Below are 26,468 nucleotides of genomic sequence, written 5' to 3'. Positions count from 1 at the left end.
CCTACACAACATTTCATAATGAGAAGCTAGATTTTGCAATGAAGAACATAGATTAGAGAGTAAATTTTAGGAAACTTCATGATAAGTCTTTGAGTTATCATTTCCTAAAATAAAACGATTGAGCTAGGAATTCAAAATTCAAAATTTAAAATATGACGATGAATAAATAAAACAATAAAATCAAATCGCCATACCTCAATAGAGAGCTAACTCTAGAATGCAAAAAGGACAAAATCGCCTAGGCAAAAAGATCGAAAATAGCCTTCAATGTAATCGCCTTAGCAAAATAGCAATTCGCCACCTTTTGAGTTGCCTTTGACGTGATCTTCAAAATTCGTTCAAATGGATCTTCAAGTTCGCACAAATAAATCTCCAAGTCTCGCACCACCTTTGGATGATGTTAGCGTCACCTTGGATGATAGTTCGCACCACCTTTCTTGGAATGAAATTCGCACTTCTCCAAACACAATTCGCACTTTCTTCCTCCAATCGCATGTGTGAGATGATAAATAATATTGTGAAAATGAAGATTTCACCTCTCCCTTTATAGCGTTCACCTCACCATTCACCCCCAAGGCCGACTTGGTAAAAATAAGGCAATTTTAAACGATTTTTTAATAAAATAACAAGGCCGACCTTTAAAATACCAAGCGCTCCAATCGATTTTTATTAATTAATTAATTATTAAATGCCTTTTATTTTTAATTAATAAATTCGATTTTTTTTTTTAAAGGCAAAATAATTAATAAATATTAAGCGCAATATTTAAATGCTAATTAATTGAGTTTTTTGAATTTATCAAACTTTAGCATTTAAAATGAATTCAAAGATGTTTATTTAGCGCCAAAATTTTGAAAATGGTAGATACGTACCTCATCGCCCTGGTCCCTTGGAGAGGGACAGGAGCGATCCACTATTTTGGTCATGATTCTTGCGTTTTTGTCGTCCAAAGTCTTCATCTCCATGTTCAAATCCACCACTTTGTCGGGTCCTTCGAGTTTGATTGTCTTGCTTGTGTGAACAAATGCCTTTATAACCATTATCGCCCTGGTCCCTTGGAGAGGAACAGGAGCGATCTTCATGTTTTCACGTTGATCTTGCATCTTCGAACTCCAATTTTCATCATAAGGCAAATAATAACATCGCTTGTTCATTCCATGCTCGTCCCACTTTCTTTTCACAAGGCATTCTGATGTTTAAAGGATCATCGCCCTTGTCCCTTGGAGAGGGACAGGAGCGATCCTTGTCTTTTCTCCATTTTAAGCTCAAATTGGTAATATTTAACGTCCATTTCCCTTTGCATCGCCTTCCAAATGATGTTTAAAACCATGTGCGACTTTATCTTAACGTGATCTTCAAAGGATATCATGTGTTTTGGCAAATATCGCCCTGGTCCCTTGGAGAGGGACAGGGGCGATCTCCATGTCCTGGCTCAAATTTGTAAACATTTGATCTTCGTTCTTCGTTCATTGTCTTCCAAAGGTCGTCTTTAACTTCGCCAATCCTTGCATTGTCTTGATTTTGAAGGAGCATGAGTGTTTTTAATGAAATCGCTTTGGTCCTTGTCCAAAGGACAGGAGCGATATAGGCTCTATAGCTCATTTGATAATATTTTAACGTTCAACACTTTGGTATATCTCCTTCAAAAGACGCCTTGAACCTTTTACAACCTTGTAAAACCTTGCCTTAACGTGATTTTTGCATGAATTAGTCAATACATTCAATATCGCTCTGGTCCCTTCCTGAGGGACAGGAGCGAAGTTCAAGGTTTTGAGTTTGTTCTCATGTTCTTCAACTTGCCATTACCTTCAATGCGTGAAATGACATCCCTTGATTCTCCTTGGTCGCTTGAAACTTGCTTAACTTTTGAAATCTATGCCTTTATGGAAATATCGCTCTGGTCCCTTCCTGAGGGACAGGAGCGAACTGGGGGTCTTAGTGTAATTCCTTCAACGTTGGCAATTTTGGATACTTCGTGCTTGATGAAGATGCCTTAAGACGTTCTTGCCACCTTGTTCTTCATCTTGAAATGTCTTGAATTTGGAGGAACGGTTTTGAACTTGAAGAAAAGGCAACAAACTCATTGTATCGCCCTGGTCCCTTGGAGAGGAACAGGAGCGATCCTGCTCTTGTGGGCTTCATTTTACTTCGTCATCTTCAAAACTTATATTCAACGGATTCGTAATGTACCCCTTTATTCATCCATGCCTTGAGATCGATTGTAACTTGGCAAGAAAATCATCTATAACAAAAATCGCTCTGGTCCCTTCCTGAGGGACAGGAGCGAACTTAAGCATTTAGGGTCCTTGTTGATGTTTCATGATCTTCAATTTATCTTCAATGAGTTCATTTCACCTCTGTCCTTGCCTTCAAACATAAACTTGACTTGATCTTCGCCTGAATCTCGCCTTATGAAGAACATCGCTCTGGTCCCTGGGAGAGGGACGGGAGCTACAATGTATTTCGCCCTGGTCCCTTCCTGAGGGACAGGAGCGATTTTAGCATTCTGGGTCATTCTCCTTCATGTTTGCACTTCAAGTTATATTCATTTGATAAAACATATCTCCTTGGACCTCTTCAAATCGTCAAGTCATTAAAATCCTGCAAGGACAAAGCAAAATTTGATTTGTAGCTCCGGTCCTTCACTGAGGGACAGGAGCGAACTTGACCCCTGGAGGCATTTCCGTGTTCGTGAAAATCTTCAATTTATGTTCAATGGAAAGATCTCGCCTTTCTTCATCAATTCCAACTCGAAATTCATTTTGACCCTGCAGGAATAGTAAGATATTTGAAAACGAGCTCCTGTCCTTCACTGAGGGACAGGAGCGATTTTGCTACTATAGGCCAAAATAACATGATTTTATACATTTTATCACTTCACAAGGCGAAAACAAATCATTCTCAATGTCCGGGATCAAAAATCAAAAAACTCAAAATTTGGTCAAAATTGGTCAATTGGTCAAAATTCACATTTCATCATCAACACTTAGACAAATTTAAGCTCTGCATTCAACATTCCAATTGAAAATAGACCATTCTGGCGAAATCATTGCATTCAAAATTTGCATTCAACGAAAGGAAGCTCAAAAGCTCTCAAAACTGACTGGATTCTGGCTTGAAAAGACGTTAATTAAAACACTAAGGGTTGACCCTAAATCCAGACAACTGACTGACTAACAAAATCCTAAAAGCGAAGCGAAAAGCGAGCGAAAAACGAGCAAAAAGAGGGGGTCCCCATTTGCAATGGGGCGATGTGTGAAATGGTCACAACAGAACCCCAAACATTAGATGAGGCTATACAAAAAGCTATGAAATTTGAAGAAAGCTCACCCAAGGACAAGACCAAACCCTTTGGCAACTCCTCCAAACCTCCACCCAAGGACAGTAAACACAATCAAGAAGGGATTGTAAGGTCTTGTACCTATTGCAAGGGAAAGAGAGAAAAGGGACATATGTGTTCAGCCTTGGAGGACCTTAAAAAGAAGGGACTTTGTTTCACATGCCTAAAACCCTATGAAAGAAGGAGCCATAAATGTCAAGGCCGGGCTCACAGAATAGAAGCCTCGCCATATGAGGATGAGGAAGAGCCACCTAGCAAAAGGATGAGATTGGGGGAAGAAGATCAGGCCATAGTTGCCACTATCACCCATGCTGCTAAACACAACCTGTTTAGAATCAACAGTTCACTTAAAGGGAAGAAAGTAGTCACACTTGTGGACAGCGGAGCCTCCCATAACTTCATCGATGAAAGGTTTGTCATGCAGCATAAATTATCCACACAGACTTTTAAGGGGTTCGAAGCAGCAACAGCCACAGGGGCAAGGGTCCAATGCACTAAGGTGGTACCTAAGTTGGAGTTCATAATAGGTAGCCATCCGGTAAGGGAAGATCTCTACGTGGTACCATTGGACACGGATATCATATTGGGGACTCCATGGATTTATTCACTGGGATGTTTCATGTTTGATCTCCCAAACCAAATAATCCGATTTCAGCATGAAGGGAAGGAAGTTACTCTCAAGGGCTTACCTGATGGTAATCCTAAGGTGGTTTCATGTAAAAAAATGGAGCAAATTTTTAGAAAAGGGCAAGGAGAATGGGTGGCCCAATGCATGATACTAGATAAGAGCAATACTCATGAGAAATCCACGCATGTGGACATCTAACCCATCATGGAGAAATATAAAAGGGTGTTTGGGGAAATTCCCCAAGGTTTGCCTCCCAAATGGGGGTTTGAACACACTATAGAATTGGAAGAGGGGGCAAAACCAGTCATCACTACCCCTTATCGCCACCCTCACAAATATAAGGAAGAAATTGAGAAAACCATTAAGGAACTACTTGCTATGGGACACATCCAACCTAGTTCCAGCCCTTTCACATCATCGGTGGTACTTGTTAAAAAGAAAGATGGCACTGTAAGGATGTGCATTGACTACAGAGCACTGAATATGAAAACCATCAAAATAGGTACCCAATCCCAAGAATAGATGAGCTGATAGATGAACTACACGGAGCCAAATATTTCTCCAAGATCGACCTTCGATCAGGATATCATCAAATCAAGATGAGGGAGGAGGACATCCACAAAACAGCTTTTTGATGTCACTATGGACATTTTGAATTCTTGGTTCTACCTTTCGGTCTAACCAATGCACCAGCAACATTTCAGTCATGTATGAATCATACTTTCCACAAGCAACTAAGGCAATTTCTACTAGTTTTTTTTTACGACATTTTGATCTACAGCAAAACTTGGGAGGAGCACCTCAAACATATTGAGGAAACATTGAGGATCCTAGAGCAAGAGTCACTGTATGCAAAGGCGTCCAAATGCAAGTTTGGAATGGAGGAAATCCTATATGTAGGGCATAAGATTAATGCGGAGGGAGTTAGCGTGGATGAGGAGAAGATAGCCACTATCAGAGAATGGCCTAGACCTAAGTCCCTCATACAACTAAGGGGGTTCTTGGGGTTATGCAGTTACTACAGAAGATTTGTACGGGGTTTCTCCAAAGTGACAGCCCCTCTCACTGATCTAACTAAGAAAGGGGCTTTCGCTTGGAGCGAAGCAGCCCAAAGAGCTTTTGAAAGTCTGAAGGAAGCTATGAGCTCATGCCCCGTCCTATCTATCCCTGATTTTTCCCTTCCTTTTGAACTACAATGTGATGCCTCCGGAGAAGCGATTGGAGTTGTCCTCATGCAAAACAAACACCCCATAGCCTTCGAAAGCCGTAAGCTGACAGAAACAGAAAAGCATTACCTCGTCTATAATAAAGAGATGTTAGCCATCATGCATGCCCTAGCCAAATTCCGCCAATACCTGGTTTGCACCAAATTCCATGTAAAGACATATCATAACAGCCTAACATTCTTTTTAAACCAAAGGGATCTAAATGATAGAAAACAAAAATGGGTCAGCAGGATACAAGCTTATGACTTTGATATTGAATACGTTAAAGGAACAACCAATGTGGTAGTAGATGCCTTATCAAGGAAGTCCAAAAATACGTACAAGAATGTACACAGTGCCAGAAGAACAAAGCAGAACTCAACCACCCAACCGGATTGCTACAGCCATTGCCCATTCCTGAAGAGAAGTGGGAAAGCATTTCGATGGATTTTATCACCGGCCTAGCCAAGGCCGAAGGAAAAGATTGAATATATGTGGTCGTGGACCGCCTCACTAAATATGCACACTTCTTTGCTATAACAAACAAATTCCAAGCATCTCAAGTAGCAGAAGTGTTTTTAGGGGAGTCTTCAGACTTCATGGGATCCCCCAAAATATCATAAGTGACCGAGACAGCCGGTTTATGGGGCAATTTTGGCAAGAAATCTTCAAGATGGTAGGGACTAGTCTCACCCCGAGTACTAGCTATCATCCCCAAACCGATGGACAAACTGAAATCGTCAACAAATGGATTGAAGGATATCTAAGAAATTATGTCATTGGGCAGCAAAAAGCTTGGACCAAATGGTTACATTTAGGAGAATACTGTTATAACACTACACATCATATGTCGATCCAAATGAGCCCATTCAAAGCACTATATGGTTATGAACCCACCTCTTTTGGATCACTAATTACTCCAGAAAGTCAAGTACCACGAACCAGTGATTTTATTCAGGAAAGCATGGACATCCTAAGGGCTCTAAAAGATCACATACATCAAGCCCAAAATCAGCAAAAGATATACGCTGATCGTAATCGTATTGAAAGATCATTTGAGATAGGAGACTTAGTCTTCCTACAGTTGCAGCCTTACAAGCAGTCTTCATTGAAATATAGTGGGGCAGAGAAGTTGAAGCCACGGTTCTACGAACCCTACCCAATATCAAGGAAGGTAGGGGAGGTAGCATATGAACTTGAGCTTCCTCCAGGCAGCCGCAAACACAATGTATTCCATGTGTCTAGATTAAAAAAAGCATTAGGGCAGCAGATATCCCCATGCAAGGAGTTACCTCCGTTAGATGATGAGGGAAATTAACACTGGAGCCAAAAGCCCTTTTAGACGTAAGAGAAAGGAGAATAAAGAATAAAAAAAATTGTAGAATACTTGATCTTATGGAAAGGGTTGTTGGAGGAGGATGCACCCTGGGAGGGTGAAGAGATCTTCAACCACCCAAATCTCCACATCACTTGAGGACAAGCAATGTAAGGAGGGAGGACTGTCATATTCCCGTGTAGACAACGGAAAATGATTAGAAACATAAACTATACATGTACATAAATATATATTTTCTTTCAATGCATAAATTATTTTACCGCTTAAATGCACTTTATCTTAACTAATGTGAGTGATGAAAGGACGCGTCCATTCCCAAGTCACCTCAGGAATAGGCGCCATGTTTCAAAGGGAATCGCGTGGTTTCAAGACGTATAAACCCGCACCCCAAGGGAAGCACGGGAGAAGGAGGTGACAAGGAGGGAAGGGCAAGGAGAAGCATCTAACAGGTAACATGTTACTCAGCAATAATATTTATTTCAATTTAATGATTTAGGATGCCTAGACAACCATGAGGATTGACCAGTGAACGCATTAGTCAATAGACGATGTGGAGGGCTAGTCGTTGGTTCTTCCCAGCGATGAAGAACCAGCACCTAGTAAGCATCCCTTCCCATCGCCAGCAGTCTAGTACGTCCCCAGACCAATCCGTCTAAATGTCGAAATGTGCCCATGTGTTTATCGCCAATGAAGTATGTCCCTCTGCAAGTCGTATTCAATCTGCTTTCCTTTAATTCATCCTTCATATAACAGTAATGAATATAATCTAACTAGTGGCCCAAATGAATTGCTAAATCGGCTCCATGCATAAAAAATTCTTGCCAATGAACTAAACACATCTGTAACGTGCAAATGGTAAAATGAACTTATCTTTCACGCCAAATAGGTAACCTACAATATCAGGTTTAGTATGATTCATTAAAATGAACTTTAGTAATAGACAGAAGAACAAACATAATGAATCAACCCCTACAAATTAACATAATGGATAAATGTTAACCAAGTAATGCAAATTCTATAGTTATGAATCTATGTTTTCTGTAGGCATTTATTATCTTCCTGTTATTCTTTGTTTGTCAGTACATTCAAGATAATGAGTGCAAGCCAGGGGTATGTTGGGCCCATCCTTAGGCGGCCCTATTAGCCCTAAGAGACGGGATGGGTCTGGATGGGTAGCCCAGCCAACCTAGAGAGTCCTCAAAGTCTAGAATGCGTCGTGTATGTATTTTGTACTGCAATAATTATGCCACCGATTTAATATTACTACTGACATAAAAATGAAATATCTATAATGTTGCAAGAAACCGTAAATCCGTTTATTTGGCCCTAAATCAAACCTTGGGGGACAGATCAGGCCCTAATTATCAGGAAGGCGAGGCAGGTACAGCAAGGTTCATTACAGCTTAGATCTATAAACTTTGAGGGAACCTATTGTATTTGGTCTCTAAGCGCTTTGATAACATACATAGACCCTTCTCCCTTAAAACTAAAGTAGTAGCAGGGTCTGATAACTATATTAAGAACTATGAATAATGAAATTAATCATCTAATGAGGAAAATAAATAAGCACTTGTTAATAACTAATAAGTTGAAGAATATCAATGACTGGCTTCATGATTAGTCTCTCAATCAATTTTAGTATATTGAAATACATTAATTATGTTAATCAGGTAGGGGACATTACAAATGGTATCAAAGCCTTGATCCTACCATCCTATAGGGAAAAAAATGAATCAATGAATCATTCTAGTCAATAAGAAGAAATCTAACAATACATGCTGTGTGTTTGCATATATCCATGTCTATGATTCATGTTTTTCATGTGTATGCTCTATGTTTGATTAATATTGGTAGATGACTCAGTTTGAGAAAATTAAAATCGACATTGCTTGAGGACAAGCAAATTTGGGAAGCGCGGACTGTGATGTCCTAACTTTGAAATATAATTTAATAATAAATAATAATTAAATAATTAAAATACAAAAGAATAAAAATAAAATTAAAATTAAAATAGAGTAGAATATAATTCAATATAAATAAAATTTAATTAAGTTAATGAATGGTCAAAAGACATGAAAAGAAAAGTTGTGACTCCCTCAAACATGAGATATAAAAGGGAGAAGAGAACTTCATTTAAGGGGATAATTTGGAAATCAGAATTGGAGATATGATTTAAATAAGAAGTGCAGATCTGATAATGAAAGGTTGTGTCCCTTTCAAAGGGTAGAAATAATATGCTAATGATGAAAGGGTGTGTCTCTTACCAAAGGGCATACATGATGAAGAGGAGTGACAACACCATGGTTCAGATCAGATCAGAACTGTTATTGAGTTACAGGCAGTAACATCCTTGTTCTTGGTGGTATGCATGGGGATGTGTTTAATAAGTATGCTTAATATATGAAGCCCGATTATGTTCTTATGCAGAATAAATAGTAATATTAATATGGACTGCAATATGTATGACAGTTATACTTAATTTCATATATATTCATAATACATTAGAAATTAGTATACTTTAGTCTAAATCATGCTATTGTTGTCATTATTTAAGAAGATTGGAATGAGATGTTCCAAAGAGGGGCAGTCTAAATCCAAGCAATAGGTTAAGTCCCAAGATAGGGTAGGGATCTGTTGATGTGTCTTTTGTACACGACCAAACACAGAATAAAATACCTAAAGGTACCTTATCCTCTCTTGAACAAAGTTTCCCGACTGCTGAAGATCTTGCCAAAGGATCAGTCGGAGTAACTCCAAGGTTCTGATATGTAGGTTCTCTACGTGTGGATAAGCTCTTTGCGGTACGATGTGATTTTGCTGGAATCACAAGGGGACTTACTTTCGACGACCTGAACGTCTGATTCGCTTTGGATATTACTGGAACGTGGAATTTCACTGGCCCTTGATTTTGAAAAAAAGGAAAAAGGATAAGGGTTGGAATGAGATCTATTTCTAACACTAAGAACGTAAGAGCAATGAACGACCTTTGATGAAATTCTAACTAAGTCTTGCTTTGACATCCTAGGATCATCTCCACAAGATTAGTGCGATCTTCTGAGGAAAGCTTTATGATGTTTAGATCACCACTACAAGCATGGACACCGTCAGGTTGATGCATATCAATGAAGAAGCGATAATTGAAGTTAAGCTTAAGCTGAATGATTCCAGTTGACCACGCAAGGCAAGTCTGCAATCAACAAACCGCTAGTAGTATGGATATACAAATTTCACCGTTGATCATACAAATTTCTTCCATTTACCTAATAACATGAAATCAAATTTGAGAAGTATAGAGACCATGCAAATTGTTGAATCAACCCATAGAATTCACCATTTCTTCAATGAAGTTTACAAGTCTGTTGCAACAATATCTTGGCAACAATCTTTGCCTTCTCTTTCTACTCTACTCTAACTATTTCCTACTCTCTGACTATTCACTATTAACCCTTACAAATGAGGAGCCAGGGCTTTATATAGAGAACCCTTTACAAACAAACGGCTCTAATTGACTTAGAATCAATGGCTAGGATTAAAAGATAGAAACCCTAATTAGGGTTTGTTACAAAAACTTCCTTAGCCAATTAGAAAATTACATTCCCGGAGTGAGGACCAATAGGAAGCAGGGGTAGGTACACCGAAGTTTGTGCCGCCTCCGATGAGTCAGGTACATTGAATCTGGACATGCTAAGGTGGACCAATCCGACTAGAGGAGCAGTAACTGAGAGATGCCACCTTGTCTGACGTCTATGTCTTGGTTGATCTCTTTTCTGTCTCAATTTGAAGAATGATGTACCTCTTTTACTCCCAAGTGCTTGATGAGGCTTTCTTATTGTCAAGTCTTCCTTCTCCGGTAGCATACCTTGCCTTGAAGTGTTGGCGAAGCCTTTCTTTGTCATCTTGTGGTTCCTTAGTGAGGCGAAGTGAAGGTTTTGGAGGTAGATGGCAACTCCTAGAACACATGTAGTCCACCTTTATGCCTTTGGATTGTCCTTGATGATGATGGACTAGAACAAGTCGTCCTTGTCTTGGTCTGATCCTCCTCCATCTGCAAAACAAACCAAAAGATGATTAAGGACACATGATATATTTATCCCGATCATAGCATTTCTTACCTTAAATCATCAACAAAAAGGCATTAGAATGAAATTCGCTCAAGATCCTCCCCAGGGACAGGCCTTATAAGAATTTCGCTCTGGACCCTTTGGAAGGGTCATGAGCAAAATTTGCATTTTAGGACAAAATCTTCACATTTTGTGACCACAACTTGCTCAAATGCATGTCTAAGGATGCCTTTAATCTCAATCAACACTAGGCTTGATGCAAAATTGGAGCAAAATAGAGGTTTTAAGAATTTCGCTCTGAACCCTTTGGAAGGGTCAGGAGCGAAATTCACATTCTAGGACAAATTCTATCATTTCTCTACTCCAAAATGCCTTCCAAGGCAAGCATACACTAGTCTTCTCTCCACCAAGGCCTAGGAATCCATCTGTTGACCTTCATCATGAGCAAATTAGGTGAAAATGAGAATTTCGCTTTGGACCCTTTTGAAGGGTCAGGAGCGAAATTCTTGACTTGCTTGTTTTCCTTCACCAAGGTCTATCCTTTTCACTCTCTATACTTGGACTCTCATCTTTGGATCCCTCTCCCATACATGCAACACTTGCTTGACCCTCAAAATGGCTAGAAAGGAGAATTTCGCTAAAAATCATGGCCAGGGACAGGACCTATTTAGGATTTCGCCCTGGACCCTTTGGAAGAGTCAGGAGCGAAATCCTTGTCCTAGCTCAAAATCTTGGCCATTGGTGGCCCCAATCCATTCCAAGGCATGCCTAGGGGTCCTTCCAAGCTCAATCTACCTTGATCCACACTTAGCTTTACACAAAAATGAAAGGAAAAGGTGGATTTTGGGAATTTCGCTCTGGACCCTTTGGAAGGGTGAGGAGCGAAATTCACCTTCTTGAGCTTATTTCATCATTTTTCCACTTCAATTCACCTCAAAAGGGCAAGGACATATCAATCTATTCCTATCCAGGCCATTAAAACCAAGAACTTGACTTGTTTTGAAAGGGAAATAGGTGCTCTTAAGAATTTTGCTTTGGACCCTTTGGAAGGGTCAGGAGCGAAATTCTCCTTCTACGCCAAAATCCTTCACATTTGGTGATCACTAGCAACTCAAAGCCATGCTTAAGGACATCTCCAATCCTAATTCACCCTAACCCACACTTGGCTTGGCACAAAATTGAGAAAAAAGGGAGGTTTTGGGGAATTTCGCTCTGGACCCTCTGGAAGGGTCAGGAGCGAAATCCACATTCTAGGCTTAGCTCTTCATCTTTTCAACTCCAATCTTCCTTGCAAGGCAAAAATACACCACTCTACTTGCACCTACGCCATAGGAACCACTGTCTTGACCTCATCCAAAGAGAAAATAGGAGTTTCCAAGAATTTCACTCTGGACCCTTTGGAAGGGTCAGGAGCGAAATTTCTATTTTAGGCTAAAATCCTTCACATTTTCACTTTGAGTCACTCCCTAAGGCAAAAACATGTCAATCCACCTTCCAACATGCCTTAGAAACTAAGAACTTGGCCAAAACAAGGAAGAAAATGAGGTCTAAGGGGATTTTCGCTCTGGACCCTTTGGAAGGGTCAGGAGCGAAATCCACATTCTTGGTTGGTTTTCCACTTCCTTCATCCAATTCTCCTTCAAACTTGATCAAATTCAAGCTCCTTTCTCCACATTTAAGTGAATCCACCATCAAACTAGCTCAAGACAAGGTCATTTTCATCATTTTAGGCAAGATAGGGGGTCAAACTGAGGATTTCGCTCTGGACCTAGGCCAAGGACAGGACCTATAGGGAATTTCGCTCTGGACCCTTTGGAAGGGTCAAGAGCGAAATTCTCCTTTTGGGTTGATTTCTACCACTTCATCGCCTCAAACCTCTTCTCAAAGGCAAATATGCATCAAAGCCTCCTCAACCATGCCTCAAAAATCCAAAACTTGGCCATATCAAAGAGCAAAATAGAGGAAAAGTGAATTTCGCTCTGGACCCTTTGGAAGGGTCAAGAGCGAAATTCTCATTTTAGGCTCATTTTCACCTTTTTCCTCCTTTCTTTGGCTTGGATATAACTTATTAGGCCTCTCTTGATCATCCTCCAGTCCAAGTTAGCATTCACTTCAAGGTTTTGTGAAGAAAAAAGGGTCTCATATGAATTTCGCTCTAGACCCTTTGGAAGGGTCAGGAGCGAAATTCCTCCTTATGCTCAAATCCTGACTTCATTTTCATATTTCTTCACTCCAAATAAGTGTTTTGCCCTCAATAATGCCTAGGAATGAGTTAGTTCTAAGTTTGGATCAAAGTAGAATGTCCTATAGAGGAATTCGCTTTGGACCCTTTGGAAGGGTCAGGAGCAAAATTTGACATTTTGGTCTCTCCGTCAGGATTCATATTTTGGTCTTTCTTATACTTTAAGTTATATTCCATATATATTGTCAGGATGTTTGAGAGTGGTTTCGGACCTCCAGGAGTTATAATGCAAAATCTAGTTTTTGGAGGATTCTTCAATTTTCTAGACTTGGTCAAATTTCAGGATCAGGATGACATTCCAAACTTAGCCAAATTTCAAGGCATTTGAAGATTAGGATGACATTCCAGACTTCATCACTTACCAATTTGACCTAACTCAGATCTTCAAAGAGGATATTCACTCACCAAGCTTCATTGACCTCCTCAAACTCAAACAAGACACAATTAGCAACAAAAGCAAAACTTTGTCCTAAGGAGGACTTTCAAAGATGACCTAACCCGGAGCATCCACTGACTCACCTTTAGCTAAAACAAAGCATGCTATCTTAGTGATCCCTCTGGCAACACTCAACATGCAAAGGCTAATAGACAAAACCCTAAAAGACCTAGAAAACAAACCCGAGAAGGCAAAAAGTAGGGGTCCCCATTTGCAATGGGGCGATGTGTGAATACGTCACAACAGGATCAGCAACCCATAAGCCTTGAGGGTATAGGCCCAAGATAGGTAAGGGCTTGGATCTATAAACTTTGAGGGAACCTATTGTATTTGGTCTCTAAGCGCTTTGGTAACATACATAGACCCTTCTCCCTTAAAACTGAAGTAGTAGCAGGGTCTGATAACTATATTAAGAACTATGAATAATGAAATTAATCATCTAATGAGGAAAATAAATAAGCACTTGTTAATTAGTAATAAGTTGAAGAATATCAATGACTGGCTTCATGATTAGTCTCTCAATCAATTTTAGTATATTGAAATAGATTAATTATGTTAATCAAGCAGGGGACATTACATATGGTATTAGAGCTTTGATCCTGCCATCCTATAGGGTAAAGATGAATCAATGAATCATTCTAGTCAATAAGAAGAAATCCAACAATATGTGCTCTGTGTTTGCATATATCCATGTAAATGCTTCATGTTTTTCATGTGTAAGCTCTGTGTTTGATTAATATTGGTAGATGACTCAATTTGAGAAAATTAAAATCGACATTGCTTGAAAACAAGCAAATTTGGGAAGGGCAGACTGTGATGTCCTCACTTTGAAATATAATTTAATAATAATAAAATTAAAATACAAAAGAATAAAAATAAAATTAAAATTAAAATATAATAGAATATAATTCAATATAAATAAAATTTAATTAAGTTAATGAATGGTCAAAAGACATGAAAAGAAAAGTTGCGACTCCCTCAAACATGAGTTATAAAAGGGAGAAGAAAACCTCATTTAAGGGGATAATTTGGAAATCAGAATTGCAGATATGATTTAAATAAGTTCAGATCTGATAATGAAAGGTTGTGTCCCTTTCAAAGGGTAGGAATAATATGCTAATGATGAAAGGGTGTGTCTCTTACCAAAGGGCATACATCTCCCTCACATTGAGAGATATAAAGGAAAGGAATCAAAAGCATCCAGTGACAGCACCATGGTTCAGATCAGATCAGAACTGTTATTGAGTTACCGGCAGTAACATCCTTGTTCTTGGTGGGATGCATGGGGATGTGTTTAATAAGTATGCTTGATATATGAAGCCCGATTATGTTCTTATGCAGAATAAATAGTAATATTAATATGGACTGCAATATGTATGACAGTTATACTTAATTTCATATATATTCATAATACATAAGAAATTAGTATACTTATAGTCTAAATCATGCTATTGCTGTCAGTATTTAAGAAGATTGGAATGAGATGTTCCAAAGAGGGGCAGTCTAAATCCAAGCAATAGGTTAAGTCCCAAGATAGGGTGGGGATCAGCGACCCATAAGCCTTGAGGGTATAGTACTATAGACCCAAGATAGGTAAGGGCTTGGATCTGTAAACTTCGAGGGAACCTATTGTATTTGGTCTCTAAGCGCTTTGGTAACATACATAGACCCTTCTCCCTTAAAACTGAAGTAGCAGCAGAGTCTGATAACTATATTAAGAACTATGAATAATGAAATTAATCATCTAATGAGGAAAATAAATAAACACTTGTTAATAACTAATAAGTTGAAGAATATCAATGACTGGCTTCATGATTGGTCTCTCAATCAATTTTAGTATATTGAAATAGATTAATTATGTTAACCAAGTAGGGGACATTACAAATGGTATCAGAGCTTTGATCCTGCCATCTTATAGGGTAAAGATGAATCAATGAATCATTCTAGTCAATAAGAAGAAATCTAACAATATGTGCTTTGTGTTTGCATATATCCATGTCTATGCTTCGTGTTTTTCATGTGTATGCTTTGTGTTTGATTAATATTGGTGGATGACTCAGTTTGAGAAAATTAAAATCGACATTGCTTGAGGACAAGCAAATTTGGGAAGGGCAGACTGTGATGTCCTCACTTTGAAATATAATTTAATAATAAATAATAATAATAAAATTAAAATAAAAATAAAATTAAAATTAAAATAAAATTAAAATTAAAATATAATAGAATATAATTCAATATATATAAAATATAATTAAGTTAATGAATGGTCGAAAGACATGAAAAGAAAAGTTGTGACTCCCTCAAACATGAGATATAAAAGGGAGTAGAGAACCTCATTTAAGGGGATAATTTGGAAATCAGAATTGCAGATATGATTTGAATAAGAAGTGCAGATCTGATAATGAAAGGTTGTGTCCCTTTCAAACGGTAAAAATAATATGCTAATGATGAAAGGGTGTGTCTCTTACCAAAGGGCGTGCATGATGAAGAGGTGTGACCTCTCCCTCACATTGAGAGATATAAAGGATATCCAGTGACAGCACCATGGTTCAGATCAGATCAGAACTGTTATTGAGTTACAGGCAGTAACATCCTTGTTCTTGGTGGTATGCATGGGGATGTGTTTAATAAGTATGCTTAATATATGAAGCCCAATCATATTCTTATGCAGAATAGATAGTAATATTAATATGGACTGCAATATGTATGACAGTTATACTTAATTTCAAATATATTCATAATACATTAGAAATTAATATACTTATAGTCTAAATCATGCTATTGCTGTCAGTATTTAAAAGATTCGAATGAGATGTTCCAAAGAGGGGCAGTCTAAATCCAAGCAATAGGTTAAGTCCGAAGAAAGGGTGGGGATCAGCAACCCATAAGCCTTGAGGGTATAGGCCCAAGATAGGTAAGGGCTTGGATCTATAAACTTTGAGGAAACCTATTGTATTTGGTCTCTAAGCGCTTTGGTAACATACATAGACCCTTCTCCCTTAAAACTGAAGTAGTAGCAGGGTCTGATAACTATATTAAGAACTATGAATGATGAAATTTATCATCTAATGAGGAAAATAAATAAGCACTTGTTAATAACTAATAAATTGAAGAATATCAATGATTGGCTTCATGATTAGTCTCTGAATCAATTTTAGTATATTGAAATAGTTTAATTATGTTAATCAGGTAGGGGACATTATGTCTTGAGGTACATGTGAAAGTGTGATCTTGGATTAGAATTATGTCTTGAAGTATATGTGAAAGTGGGATCTTGTGATCTTGAATTAGAATTACTAATTGTGTGTAATTGGACTCTAGTATTTGGACTTTAAGTCATCCATGATTAAAATAAGATTCATTTGTAATGTCCTGTTTCTAGCACACATTGTATGATGTTGTCGTTAGCCTATTTCTCCATGGTCCTGTAGACTAACTAGAACATTTAAGGGATCTTGAGGATATTTGGCCTAGGCAGTTTCAGTTGCATCAATTTTGAGGTGTTTTGATGTGTTTTTGGGACACTTACTATTTATAGTAAGTCAGTTGGGCTAGGTCTGGATCATTAGTGACAGTGTCATGTGGATGGTAAATGTTCAATATCGACCGAAGAATTTAATATCATTGATATGATTTATTTGTGCATTGATAAAGTTAAGTTCTTAAGTTAAATATATATATTTAACTTTGTTAATGCGGAGACTATAGTTAAGTGGGAAAAATTAAAATATTAAAAGGTCCTCTTATGTAATATTACATTGGAGACTTAAAATGCAAATGGGAGTAATGTTATTTATCCCACATTGGCGAGTTGAATGAGTGAGCTCTTATGTGGGCATTATAAAAGACTTCCATGAGCTCATTTTCAAATATGCTTGGTTGAATGGATAATTTGTGAATTAATTGGAGAGTTGATTGTTGTTGTGAGGAAGAAATCCCACATGAATGACATTCTTCTCGATGTTGCACATGAATGACATTCTTCTCGATGTTGCAAGACATGGTCAGGAGGATTATTGATGTTTTCATTCAAGAAACGCATTGGGCTTAGAAAGTCTTAGAATTTTCAAATAGAGGAGGGCAGATTTGGAGAAGATAGTTAGAGCAGATTTGAGGGCATTTGTGGCAGCCAAAAAAGAAAAGAAAAAAAAGTTGCTACAGTATCGTGCTACAGTGCCGTGCTACACTACTCGCTACAGTGTCGTCGCTACAGTGATGCTACCACAGTAACTCGCTACAGTGATTTTGCAGATTTCAGTTCAAAATCAGATTTATGTATGAATATTTTGGGTTTGGAAGAACAACTTCATAAGGTGAGAGCTGGGTTATTCATTGTAGAATCTCTCTTGCTAGCCGTACTCATTTTGGTGAGCCATACTACCTAGACTGGGTTGTATTAGTTAGGGACATAGCCGTACAGGCCTGTGTTTGCACAAGAGAAGGGATGTACCAGTCTATTGCGGCAACTAAAGGGGGCCGTACTTGCTGAAACTTCCAACTACAGGGCTGTACAGAACTGGGAAGTGATTCTAAGGTGGTCGTACCAGCTGGAGGAAGGTGTTGTACTGATTTGGGAGTTACTGGAAGTGGACGTGTGAGTCTTGGTAAAGAAACACTGCTGTATACATCTTGCTGGCCTCAGACCATAACTGGAAAAACACTTAGGTATGCAAGTGCCTCGTAATGTCAAAGTAATCGAACTGAATCAATAAGTTATTACTGTCATACCGTGCAGTATTTAATCTTTTGTGATCACAAAATTTATTTGATAGAGGAAGGCAAGTGCTCAGACAACATTACCAGCTGTAGTTTGGTTACATTCATATACATAATTCTGCATTTATTTTTATTCTGTGTTATGCTTTATCATTTCAAGCAAATCAGAAAAATCACATTGAAACTCAAAAAAAATCAGACTTCAAAAGATTACATGCCAATTGTTTGACGAAATGCCAAATGATATAAACTGAAAATTTGAGATCAAAAAGGACAGGGGTCTTTACATCATTTCATTATAATTTGTGTCTGTCATCATTTGAGTTGTTTTTACTTATTGTCTTAGAAGGAATTTAAAATGTTTGGAGCAATCCTAATTATCAGATGTATGGACCTAATCTGCTTGTGAAGCCGTTATGAACTAAAAGCTATGATTTCTTTATCCTTTGAATGCTATGAGTAGATAGAATCAATGATATGATGCCATGTCATCTACATTTTATTTAAGAGTTGAAATGCTGTTTTGTGCTTATCACATTGAGTGTATAACATCAATGCTTGATTAGGTATATGTTATGCTTTGAACCTTGTTTGCTTGGGGAATAAGATCTTTAGTTTATACTTTGCATTGGACTCTTGGTAACAGTTGAGACCTTTCATGTATGTTGTTGTCAGATGTGGTTAGTATGGGATATGCTTGTTGGTAGCATCTTTTGGGTTTAAAATGTACTCTTATTTTTGTGTTTTTGAGCATGTCAATTGGAACCTAGAGCCATGAGTGGGTGTTCAATTTAGTCCATTCCCAAGAAACAGTAGGATTGAGTTAGTTGTGTCTCGTTTTGCATTTAACTTTCATCAAGTGTGTATACACTAATCCCTACACTTGCCTTGGATTGCATTTATTAATTTGTCAAGTTGGATCTTAGTGCTTAGGGTTTGGTGAGGTTGTACACGTCTTGGAGAACCTTCATCAAGTGTTGAGATTAAGTTTAATGTCCCCAACAAATTTAGAATTTTACTTTTGAAGGTCACTTGTTTTACCAAGGGAGGGTCTCTTAGGCAACCTCGATGAGTAAATAGGCAACCATACTAGATAAAAAGGGCAACCCTACCTAGTAAAGGGCCAACCCTTGGGTAGTGGGTACTTCCCAAAAAATTTGGGAAAAAGTTCCTAAATGGATGTTGTTCCCCTTCATCTATATTTCTTTCCTATCATCTTGATTTCAAGAGAATTGTAAGCAATTGACTAGTTGAGAATTTGATAGGCTGAGACCTTGTATCTCCCAACTGACATACCTCTTGCGAAGGTAATCCTAGTGTTTGGATGTCAATTCCACGTCCCCTTGGATGTTGGTTAAGTTGTCTTAGGATCTGGAATGAAGTAACGTGTCACTCCCATTCCTCCCCTATGGTTGTGAGAGAATGGGATCATGCACAAGTGTCCGATCTCCAAAATAAAGGAAATCCTATTCTTTCATATGAGTGTCATGGCGACTTCGTCCCACAATATGGTTCAGTGTTCTACTGTGTCACCATGCTTGATGCATTGTCATTATATCCCTTGAGTATCATGTTCTATTGTAGCATATTTAGTGCATAAGTGTGTAACATGGCATGTTGATGTCACATTTACATTGGAAACATTTATCAGTCCATTTCTTACTTAATGCTTTGATTTGAGCATTGACCACTCCTTTATAGGCACCCACTTTGGGCCCTTCATTTTATTTACTTTTTCCCTCCAAGTAATTAAAAATACCCTTTAATCATAAAAAGGGATTCTTTGAATCACATCATAAATAAAGTGTTAAAATTACTTTTTATTAAATATTACAGAGACCCTATATAATATTTTAAGTTACCCCATTTGCAAATAAAGTGACTAGGCACACTTAAAATATTATTATTATTTTCCTTATTTTATTTCTTTAGCTTACAAGAAATAAAATTATTTCCCTTATTTTATCTCTTAGCCTACAAGAAATAAAATAGGCTACAAGCCTTCAATTAATTCTTTTTATTTCTTCTTCTTTTTATTTTTAAGAAGAGGACATGACACAAATGCAAGAAGCGATTTTCATATCTCAAGGAACATTTGTAAGTCACTCACTTGAAAAATTTTAAATGTCTAACTATAAAATGTGTTTCTAAACCTTTGACTTTAGGAGAAAAGATGTTGAAAGACAAGAAGAGTGAAGGAATGGATGCAACTGTATAGAAGGTTAGTAGGTAATTTGTTGTATTTAACTGCTACTAAGCCTGATATTGTATTTGTTGTAAGTTTAGCATCAAGATTGATGAAAGAACAAAGTGAAATTCTTTTCCAAACAATTAAAAGGATTATGAGGTATCTGAAACGCACCAAAGATTTTGGCATTTGGTACTCTCCTTTTGATGGTTTTGGATTGGGCGTCTTTAGTGACAATGATGGAGCAGGATCCACGAATGATTGCAGAAGCACTACAGTTTACATGTTTAGCTTGGGAAGTGGTGTAATATCATTGTGTTCAAAAAACAAGCAACAGTTTCTGTCTTTTGCAAAAGCGAATACATAGCAGTTACTTCAGCGGTATCCCAAGCAGTATGATTGAGGTGAGTATTGTTTGATTTTGGTTTGGAGCAAATTTCAGCTATTATGATCTATTGTGATAACAAATCTACCATAACAATGACCATGAATCTGGTTTTTCATGGTAGAACCAAACATATAGATATTTATCATCATTTTATTAGGGATTCAAATGCTAATTGTGGCATTATGTTGAGCAATCAAGCGGCAGACATTTTCACCAAGCCCTTAGCTAAAGAAAGAATTCATGAGAGTTACCAGGACCAGTATCAAAGTGGGGCACAAAGACAAAAAAAATGAATAGTGCTATTTTTTATTAGGAATATTTCAAATAATTGTTGGCAGCTAAGAATATTCCAACTGTTAGAACAGTTTATTACTATCCAGCAGTTGAGTTAGTAGTGGAATATTTGTCGAGATAGGAGTTCAATTTGTTTTAGTTAAGTAAATGAGTGCATTGTGCTGATAGATGAATTGACTAGTGAGTGAGCTGTAGTTGTGATCTGTCCATGGTGTGTTGACAATAAACGTGCAACTAATATTAGTTAGCACCCAATTATCAAATTACTTAAGTCAGTAAACCTATTTCTTAGTAATGCCACGTTTTGCAGTCTAATATAGTTTATCTGAGGTTTATTCGAGTACTTATAAACTTAATATATTGATAATTTCAAGAATAGGAGCTTTCGCTAATGGCTATAAATGGAACTCCACAAAGTTGTAAATATACAATTTTCAGGTTAAGCAATTTATTTCTTACATTATTTTTCAATTACTCTATATTTTGCCCTAGAATCAAAAATTCAATAAAACAGGGAACATAATATAGTTAGACATATAACTTTTATGGAAGGATGTAAAGCAAGATAGATCCTTGTTGAGATTCGGCAATCATGTTGGACAAATATTGAAGATACAATTCACAAGATCAGCCATTACTAGGGTTAAAGATCATATATTCATAATTATCTTAGCTATATAACCTATCTAATTAATTGTTTGGTTTCAATCATAACAGAGCTCGGATAAGGAGACATGATAGAGTGCCCAAAGCGATCCTCTACCCTAGGCCCAAGAGCGGATATACTATCCCTCTTGGCCTCATGTGACCTTTTGCCATCCATATGAGGTGGTGTACCTAGAATGATATCCTATAGCCGTTCTCCCTCATCAAGCCACCCTTATTCACCCTCCTATGATTGAGACTCCCTCAAATCCATCCCAACAATTGATAAATGTAGAGGTTGGAGGAGAAACTACAATAGGGTGCCCAAAGCAATCCTCTACCCTAGGCCCAAGAGCGGATATACAATCCCTCTTGGCATCATGTGGCCTTCCGCCATCCATATGAGGTGGTGTGCCTAGTGAGGAATCCTATAGCTGTTCTCCCTCCTTGTATTCCCTTCCTCACCTCGCCATGATTGACTGTTGCTATTTAGAAATCTATATTAGTACTTACATCTAATATATATGATATTATGTGCCAAATGTATTATCCTACATTAATATGTAAAGAATTGTAAATTATAATGCTGCATATATCAGGCATACATATTAAACATTATATATCCATGCATACCACAATAAACAAGAGTGTCACTGCCTGCTGATTAATACAGATTCTAATCTAATCTGATCGCTGTTATGAAACTGCTGATGTTCTTCGATGTTTTGTCTTTTGTACAGACTGATATATCTTATTTTCTGCTTAAATCATCTGGTAAGACTGCCTTGAATTAACTTATAAATCTGCCTTACTTCCTATGATATTCCTTTTCTGTTTTTCTCCCCTTCCAAATTCAATTTTATCTCTCTTTTTGCACACTTCAGGGTGGTGTGATTATTCCTCTCCAAAAGAGGCGACCACAAAGGGAGGTGTCCCTTCATTTAATCTCATAATTCTATTAGTCTGTCGCCCATCATTCATCTTATGAGGGAGGTCGGCCATTTATGGTTTTTTTATTATGTTTGCTTCATTTAATATTGAAGTGCTATCATTATAAGGGTCGGCCAACGAGATTTATTTGTACTCACTACTCAGTGCTGTCTTGGTCTTTGCCTCTAATAACGAATCGGCCTTATTCCTTCAATCGCCCAATTATTATTATCCAACAGATTTTATTCATCTTTATTCTGAGTCTGCCCTTTGCTAGCAATTATCCAGGTCGGCCCGTCACTAAATATCTAGCCTGGGCTCCTCCTGAGTTCTGCGATTTGTACTTTTAAAGCTTCGATTCCCTTCAGATTGGCGGGGGCATGACAATTTAGATTATCCCTGTACTGCTCAACTATAAAGTTAAAAGAGTTTCCTCAGCAACACCTATTGAGAATTTTTTGTTAGCTCTCAAATGAACATAGCTTCAACCCTAGCTCATGGAATTCTTCAATGGTTTAAACGGTTGAAGCCCATTCAAACCATTACGAACTCTTGGCCAAATTACGCTGTCTTACTCTGAGATGCTTTTTTAAACTGACGGAGCATGACATGTGCTCTTTTCAAGGTAAATACATGTCGTAGTTACAGTTGTTCCACAAAATTGCATCTATTTGAATGTCTAACAGTGTTTAATTATTTAAACATGGACTATTAGTTTTTATTGGAATATCTGAAAAATGAATTTTAAAATTTTGAACTCAGTAGTCTATATTTTGACACCGAACAGATCAGTTGAATAAAGATATGCACCTTTCCTTTTTCCCGTTCAATGTAACCTGTAACACCAGGGATCAGCCTGCAGAAGAAGAAACCAGGCATAAACACAACAAACAGAATTAAGTGGCTAAATGATATTAAACATGACTCCGCATATATTAAATAATAATCCACTAAAAGATATAATAATAAAATTTCATACCTCAGAATGGCCATGACGATGGAAAAAAGAGCTCCTTTGATAGAGCCAGGGTGGTCCAGCAGGCGGAAGATCAAGGGAAATAGTGACGCAAGCAAAAAGGCTGCGAGGGGAAAGAGAAGCAACGCCAGAGGCTCGTACTCGCTAAGCGCGCGGTTTGCCCACGCCCTCCACTCGGAAATCAATTTCCCCATTGCAGTCTGTCTAACACAAACCAGCAGTTAATGTTACCCGGCTGGAGCCCTTCCTTTGTATTCCCACAATCAATGTAATCGAAATAACAACACAGTACTCGAAATGCGTTGACCTCACTGTGCCTTATATTTTCCCCTTCGTTACCTTCTACGTTTGCTTCCAATTTTTAATTTTTTTAATTTTTTTATGATGCGACAACCATTTTCCCCTTCGTTAACTTCTATGTTTGCTTCCAATTTGTAATTTTTTGATTTCAAACCAACGTGTAAGTTCAATTTCACGGTCATATGGCCTTCTTTATGTATTTTTATCTTAGAAGAGTTAAAAGAAAAATTTAAGATGTCAATGGATTCTTAGTTTATTGGTGAAGTTGAATATCTTTAAATAAGTCTATCAAGATCATGTCTTGATTGATTTTGGTGGGATGGATACCCTCAATTCTTAGTCGTTAGTTAAAGAGGTTTTAACCTAAGAGTTATGCTCACATATCAAATAGCTAATAGTTTTATAGATTTGATATAAAACTTTCAAAAAAATTGCTTGAGAAACTATAACATAGTAGAAGGGAAATCCTTGAGAAATTTTTCAAATATCATATGTATATTAGACATGGTAAAAAAAATAGCAATTCATGGATAAGATTGGTAATAAAATTTATTTTTCTATTACTTAATAATGTTTAATTGTTGTATAAACAATTTATTGACAACAACTCTATATATTATATGAATAAAATCTTATGTTTTGTGAAATGATGGAAATAGGATCTTAGCCTACGAACATAAACTAAGATCTTAATTCCTAAATCGCCATCAATAACTGAAGGAAATAGCCAACAAAATCTAACTTCAATCTCAAAGGAGAAGTTGAATGTTGTGTATGATTACTTCCTATTTTTTATTTGAGTTGATTTGATGTGAAATATGTAATGACTGGGTGAAATGGCACAAAATTGACAAGATTTGACATAAACAAAAAGATATAGAACTAGAAGCACATATTTGGAAATGAAATGCAGAGAGGAACCTATAATTGAAATTTTGGAGTTGAAAGTGTTGGTGTATGGAGTAAGGCACCCAAGAATTGGAGGTGTCTTCATTAACTGAGGCTTCAAATTTTGGATCAAGATGCTTTGTAGATATTTCCCTCCAAAATTTAACCTAAAAGTGTCGATCAAGTAAACTAATCGACATATTCTAGGGGTTTTCTCCTATTTAAGGTTTGTGAATGTGCACCTCTATTTTCTCTACACAATTCCACAACTTTCAATTGGCAGATGTATAACCTATACACATATGAGAGGGGAAAATATTGTGTTGTATAGGAGCTTGCCTAAGTAAAACCCCATGTTGGTGTTTCCAACTCCTCAATAGCAATATCAAATGATGAAAAGAGAACTTGACCCTAGTAGGGTAGGGGCTAAATTAAAAATGAAATGTTGAATTGACAAAATTATACCTTAGGATTGATAATGGTGGAGATGGTGATGCAATGCTCTTTAGATAAGTCTTCCAAGTGTTAATGTAATAACATAATAAATCATAACATGAAATCAAACTTGAACATAGATTATTGTAGCTTGTTCCTCCTTGTACTAAGACTCCTTTCTTGGATGAATAGAAATGCTTGATCATTAGGACTTTGAATGAAATTGCTAGATTATGTTTGTGAATGATAAATGTCTTATATAGGGTTCTCAAGGTATTTATCAAATTAGGTTGACTTCTAATAGTCAAATGAAGATATTGGGGTTGGATCACAAATGGTGAGAACTAACACTTTCAAATCTTCAAATATGGGCCCCTTTTGGAGGGACAAGGGTGGGAGGTGCCATAGTCGACTAGGAGTAATGTACTAAGCACCATAGTCCATTCAAAAAGGGACAAAATAAAGGTGGTTACAGAGTGTAAGGTCCCAAGAGACAGGATATGGTCACACCATAAGCATATGACAACAATTTGGATGAGATAAGCACCAAATAGGCTCAAAAAGGTCGAGAAGGAGGGATGGTAAGGAATGGGTCTAAAAAGAGTGTGAAATTGTAAAGGGTTTACAATTTACAACAAGTCACATTTATCCCCCACTTTATTGGGAGTATGAACTCATGCTCATATTTGTGGTATAGTAGAGATGAAAAGATAGAATAGCCAAGAGAAAGACAAGCTAGGGATAGGATGACACCAAATTGAGGGATGATCAAGATCCAAAGCTTAGGATCCTATCAATCTACGCAAAACACATGTACAAAGAAAACAATGTTAGCACTAAAGCAAGCAAAAGGTTCCAAGTCAACAAGTTGAATAGACCTCAATATCAAAATTGTCTCAGCCACTAATATCATTCTCAAAATGTTATTTCAAGAGCATAAGTGGATTTATAGAAATAGATAAGAGCATACACCAATTGATGAGACAAGGATCTAAGAAATGTCAACTAATAATATGTTAGGGTTCCATAGAGAAGGCATGATTTCCACTAGCCAACAAGGTGTGTTATGTTAGGCAAGCCATATAGTGCAATAGAATGGTCACACTAGTGTAGCGTCATAAATTGTAACCCTACACAATTTACACCACCTTTTGTGCCCCTATTTTAGTGTGTCCCATCTTAGCTCTCTCCTAGGTCCATTTTTAGCCTTTTCACCTCAAATGTGGTGCCATCTTTTTGTACGAAGAACTAAACTTGTGCCTCAGGTTGTGCACTCAGCTTTCCCACTTGTCTACCTTATTTTTGGTGGACCATGGTGCCCATTGTAGAACACAAGATATCACTGAGAGGGGGTGAATTAGTGATTATAAACCATTTCAAATAGTGTGTGCAACCCATAGAATAATGAAAACACTAACAAGCAATCACAAACAAGAGCACATCACATAACACTAGATATA

At 37.4% G+C, this 26,468-nt stretch overlaps 1 protein-coding gene across 3 annotated transcripts in view; it reads right to left on the bottom strand.

Annotated features, from left to right (window-relative positions):
• LOC131029715 (sphingosine-1-phosphate lyase) overlaps window positions 1–23,732 on the bottom strand; it is a 172,487-nt gene extending 148,755 nt beyond the window's left edge. For all 3 annotated transcript variants that reach the window (XR_009102812.1, XM_057960333.1, XM_057960334.1), the window contains exons 1-2: window positions 23,389–23,732; window positions 23,220–23,265 (exon numbers count right to left, since the gene is read on the bottom strand). Coding sequence is in view for 2 of the 3 variants with exons in the window: in XM_057960333.1 (XP_057816316.1) it covers window positions 23,220–23,265; window positions 23,389–23,579 (237 nt within the window). In the remaining variant the exon portion in view is untranslated. The remainder of the gene's footprint in view (window positions 1–23,219; window positions 23,266–23,388) is intronic.
• Between the last annotated feature and the right edge of the window lie 2,736 nt (window positions 23,733–26,468).

This window comes from Cryptomeria japonica, chromosome 9 (genome assembly GCF_030272615.1).
Source record: "Cryptomeria japonica chromosome 9, Sugi_1.0, whole genome shotgun sequence".
Classification (NCBI taxonomy): domain Eukaryota; kingdom Viridiplantae; phylum Streptophyta; class Pinopsida; order Cupressales; family Cupressaceae; genus Cryptomeria; species Cryptomeria japonica.
The sequence above is the reverse complement of the archived record's forward strand: the minus strand, read 5'-3'. Positions and strand labels throughout refer to the sequence as shown.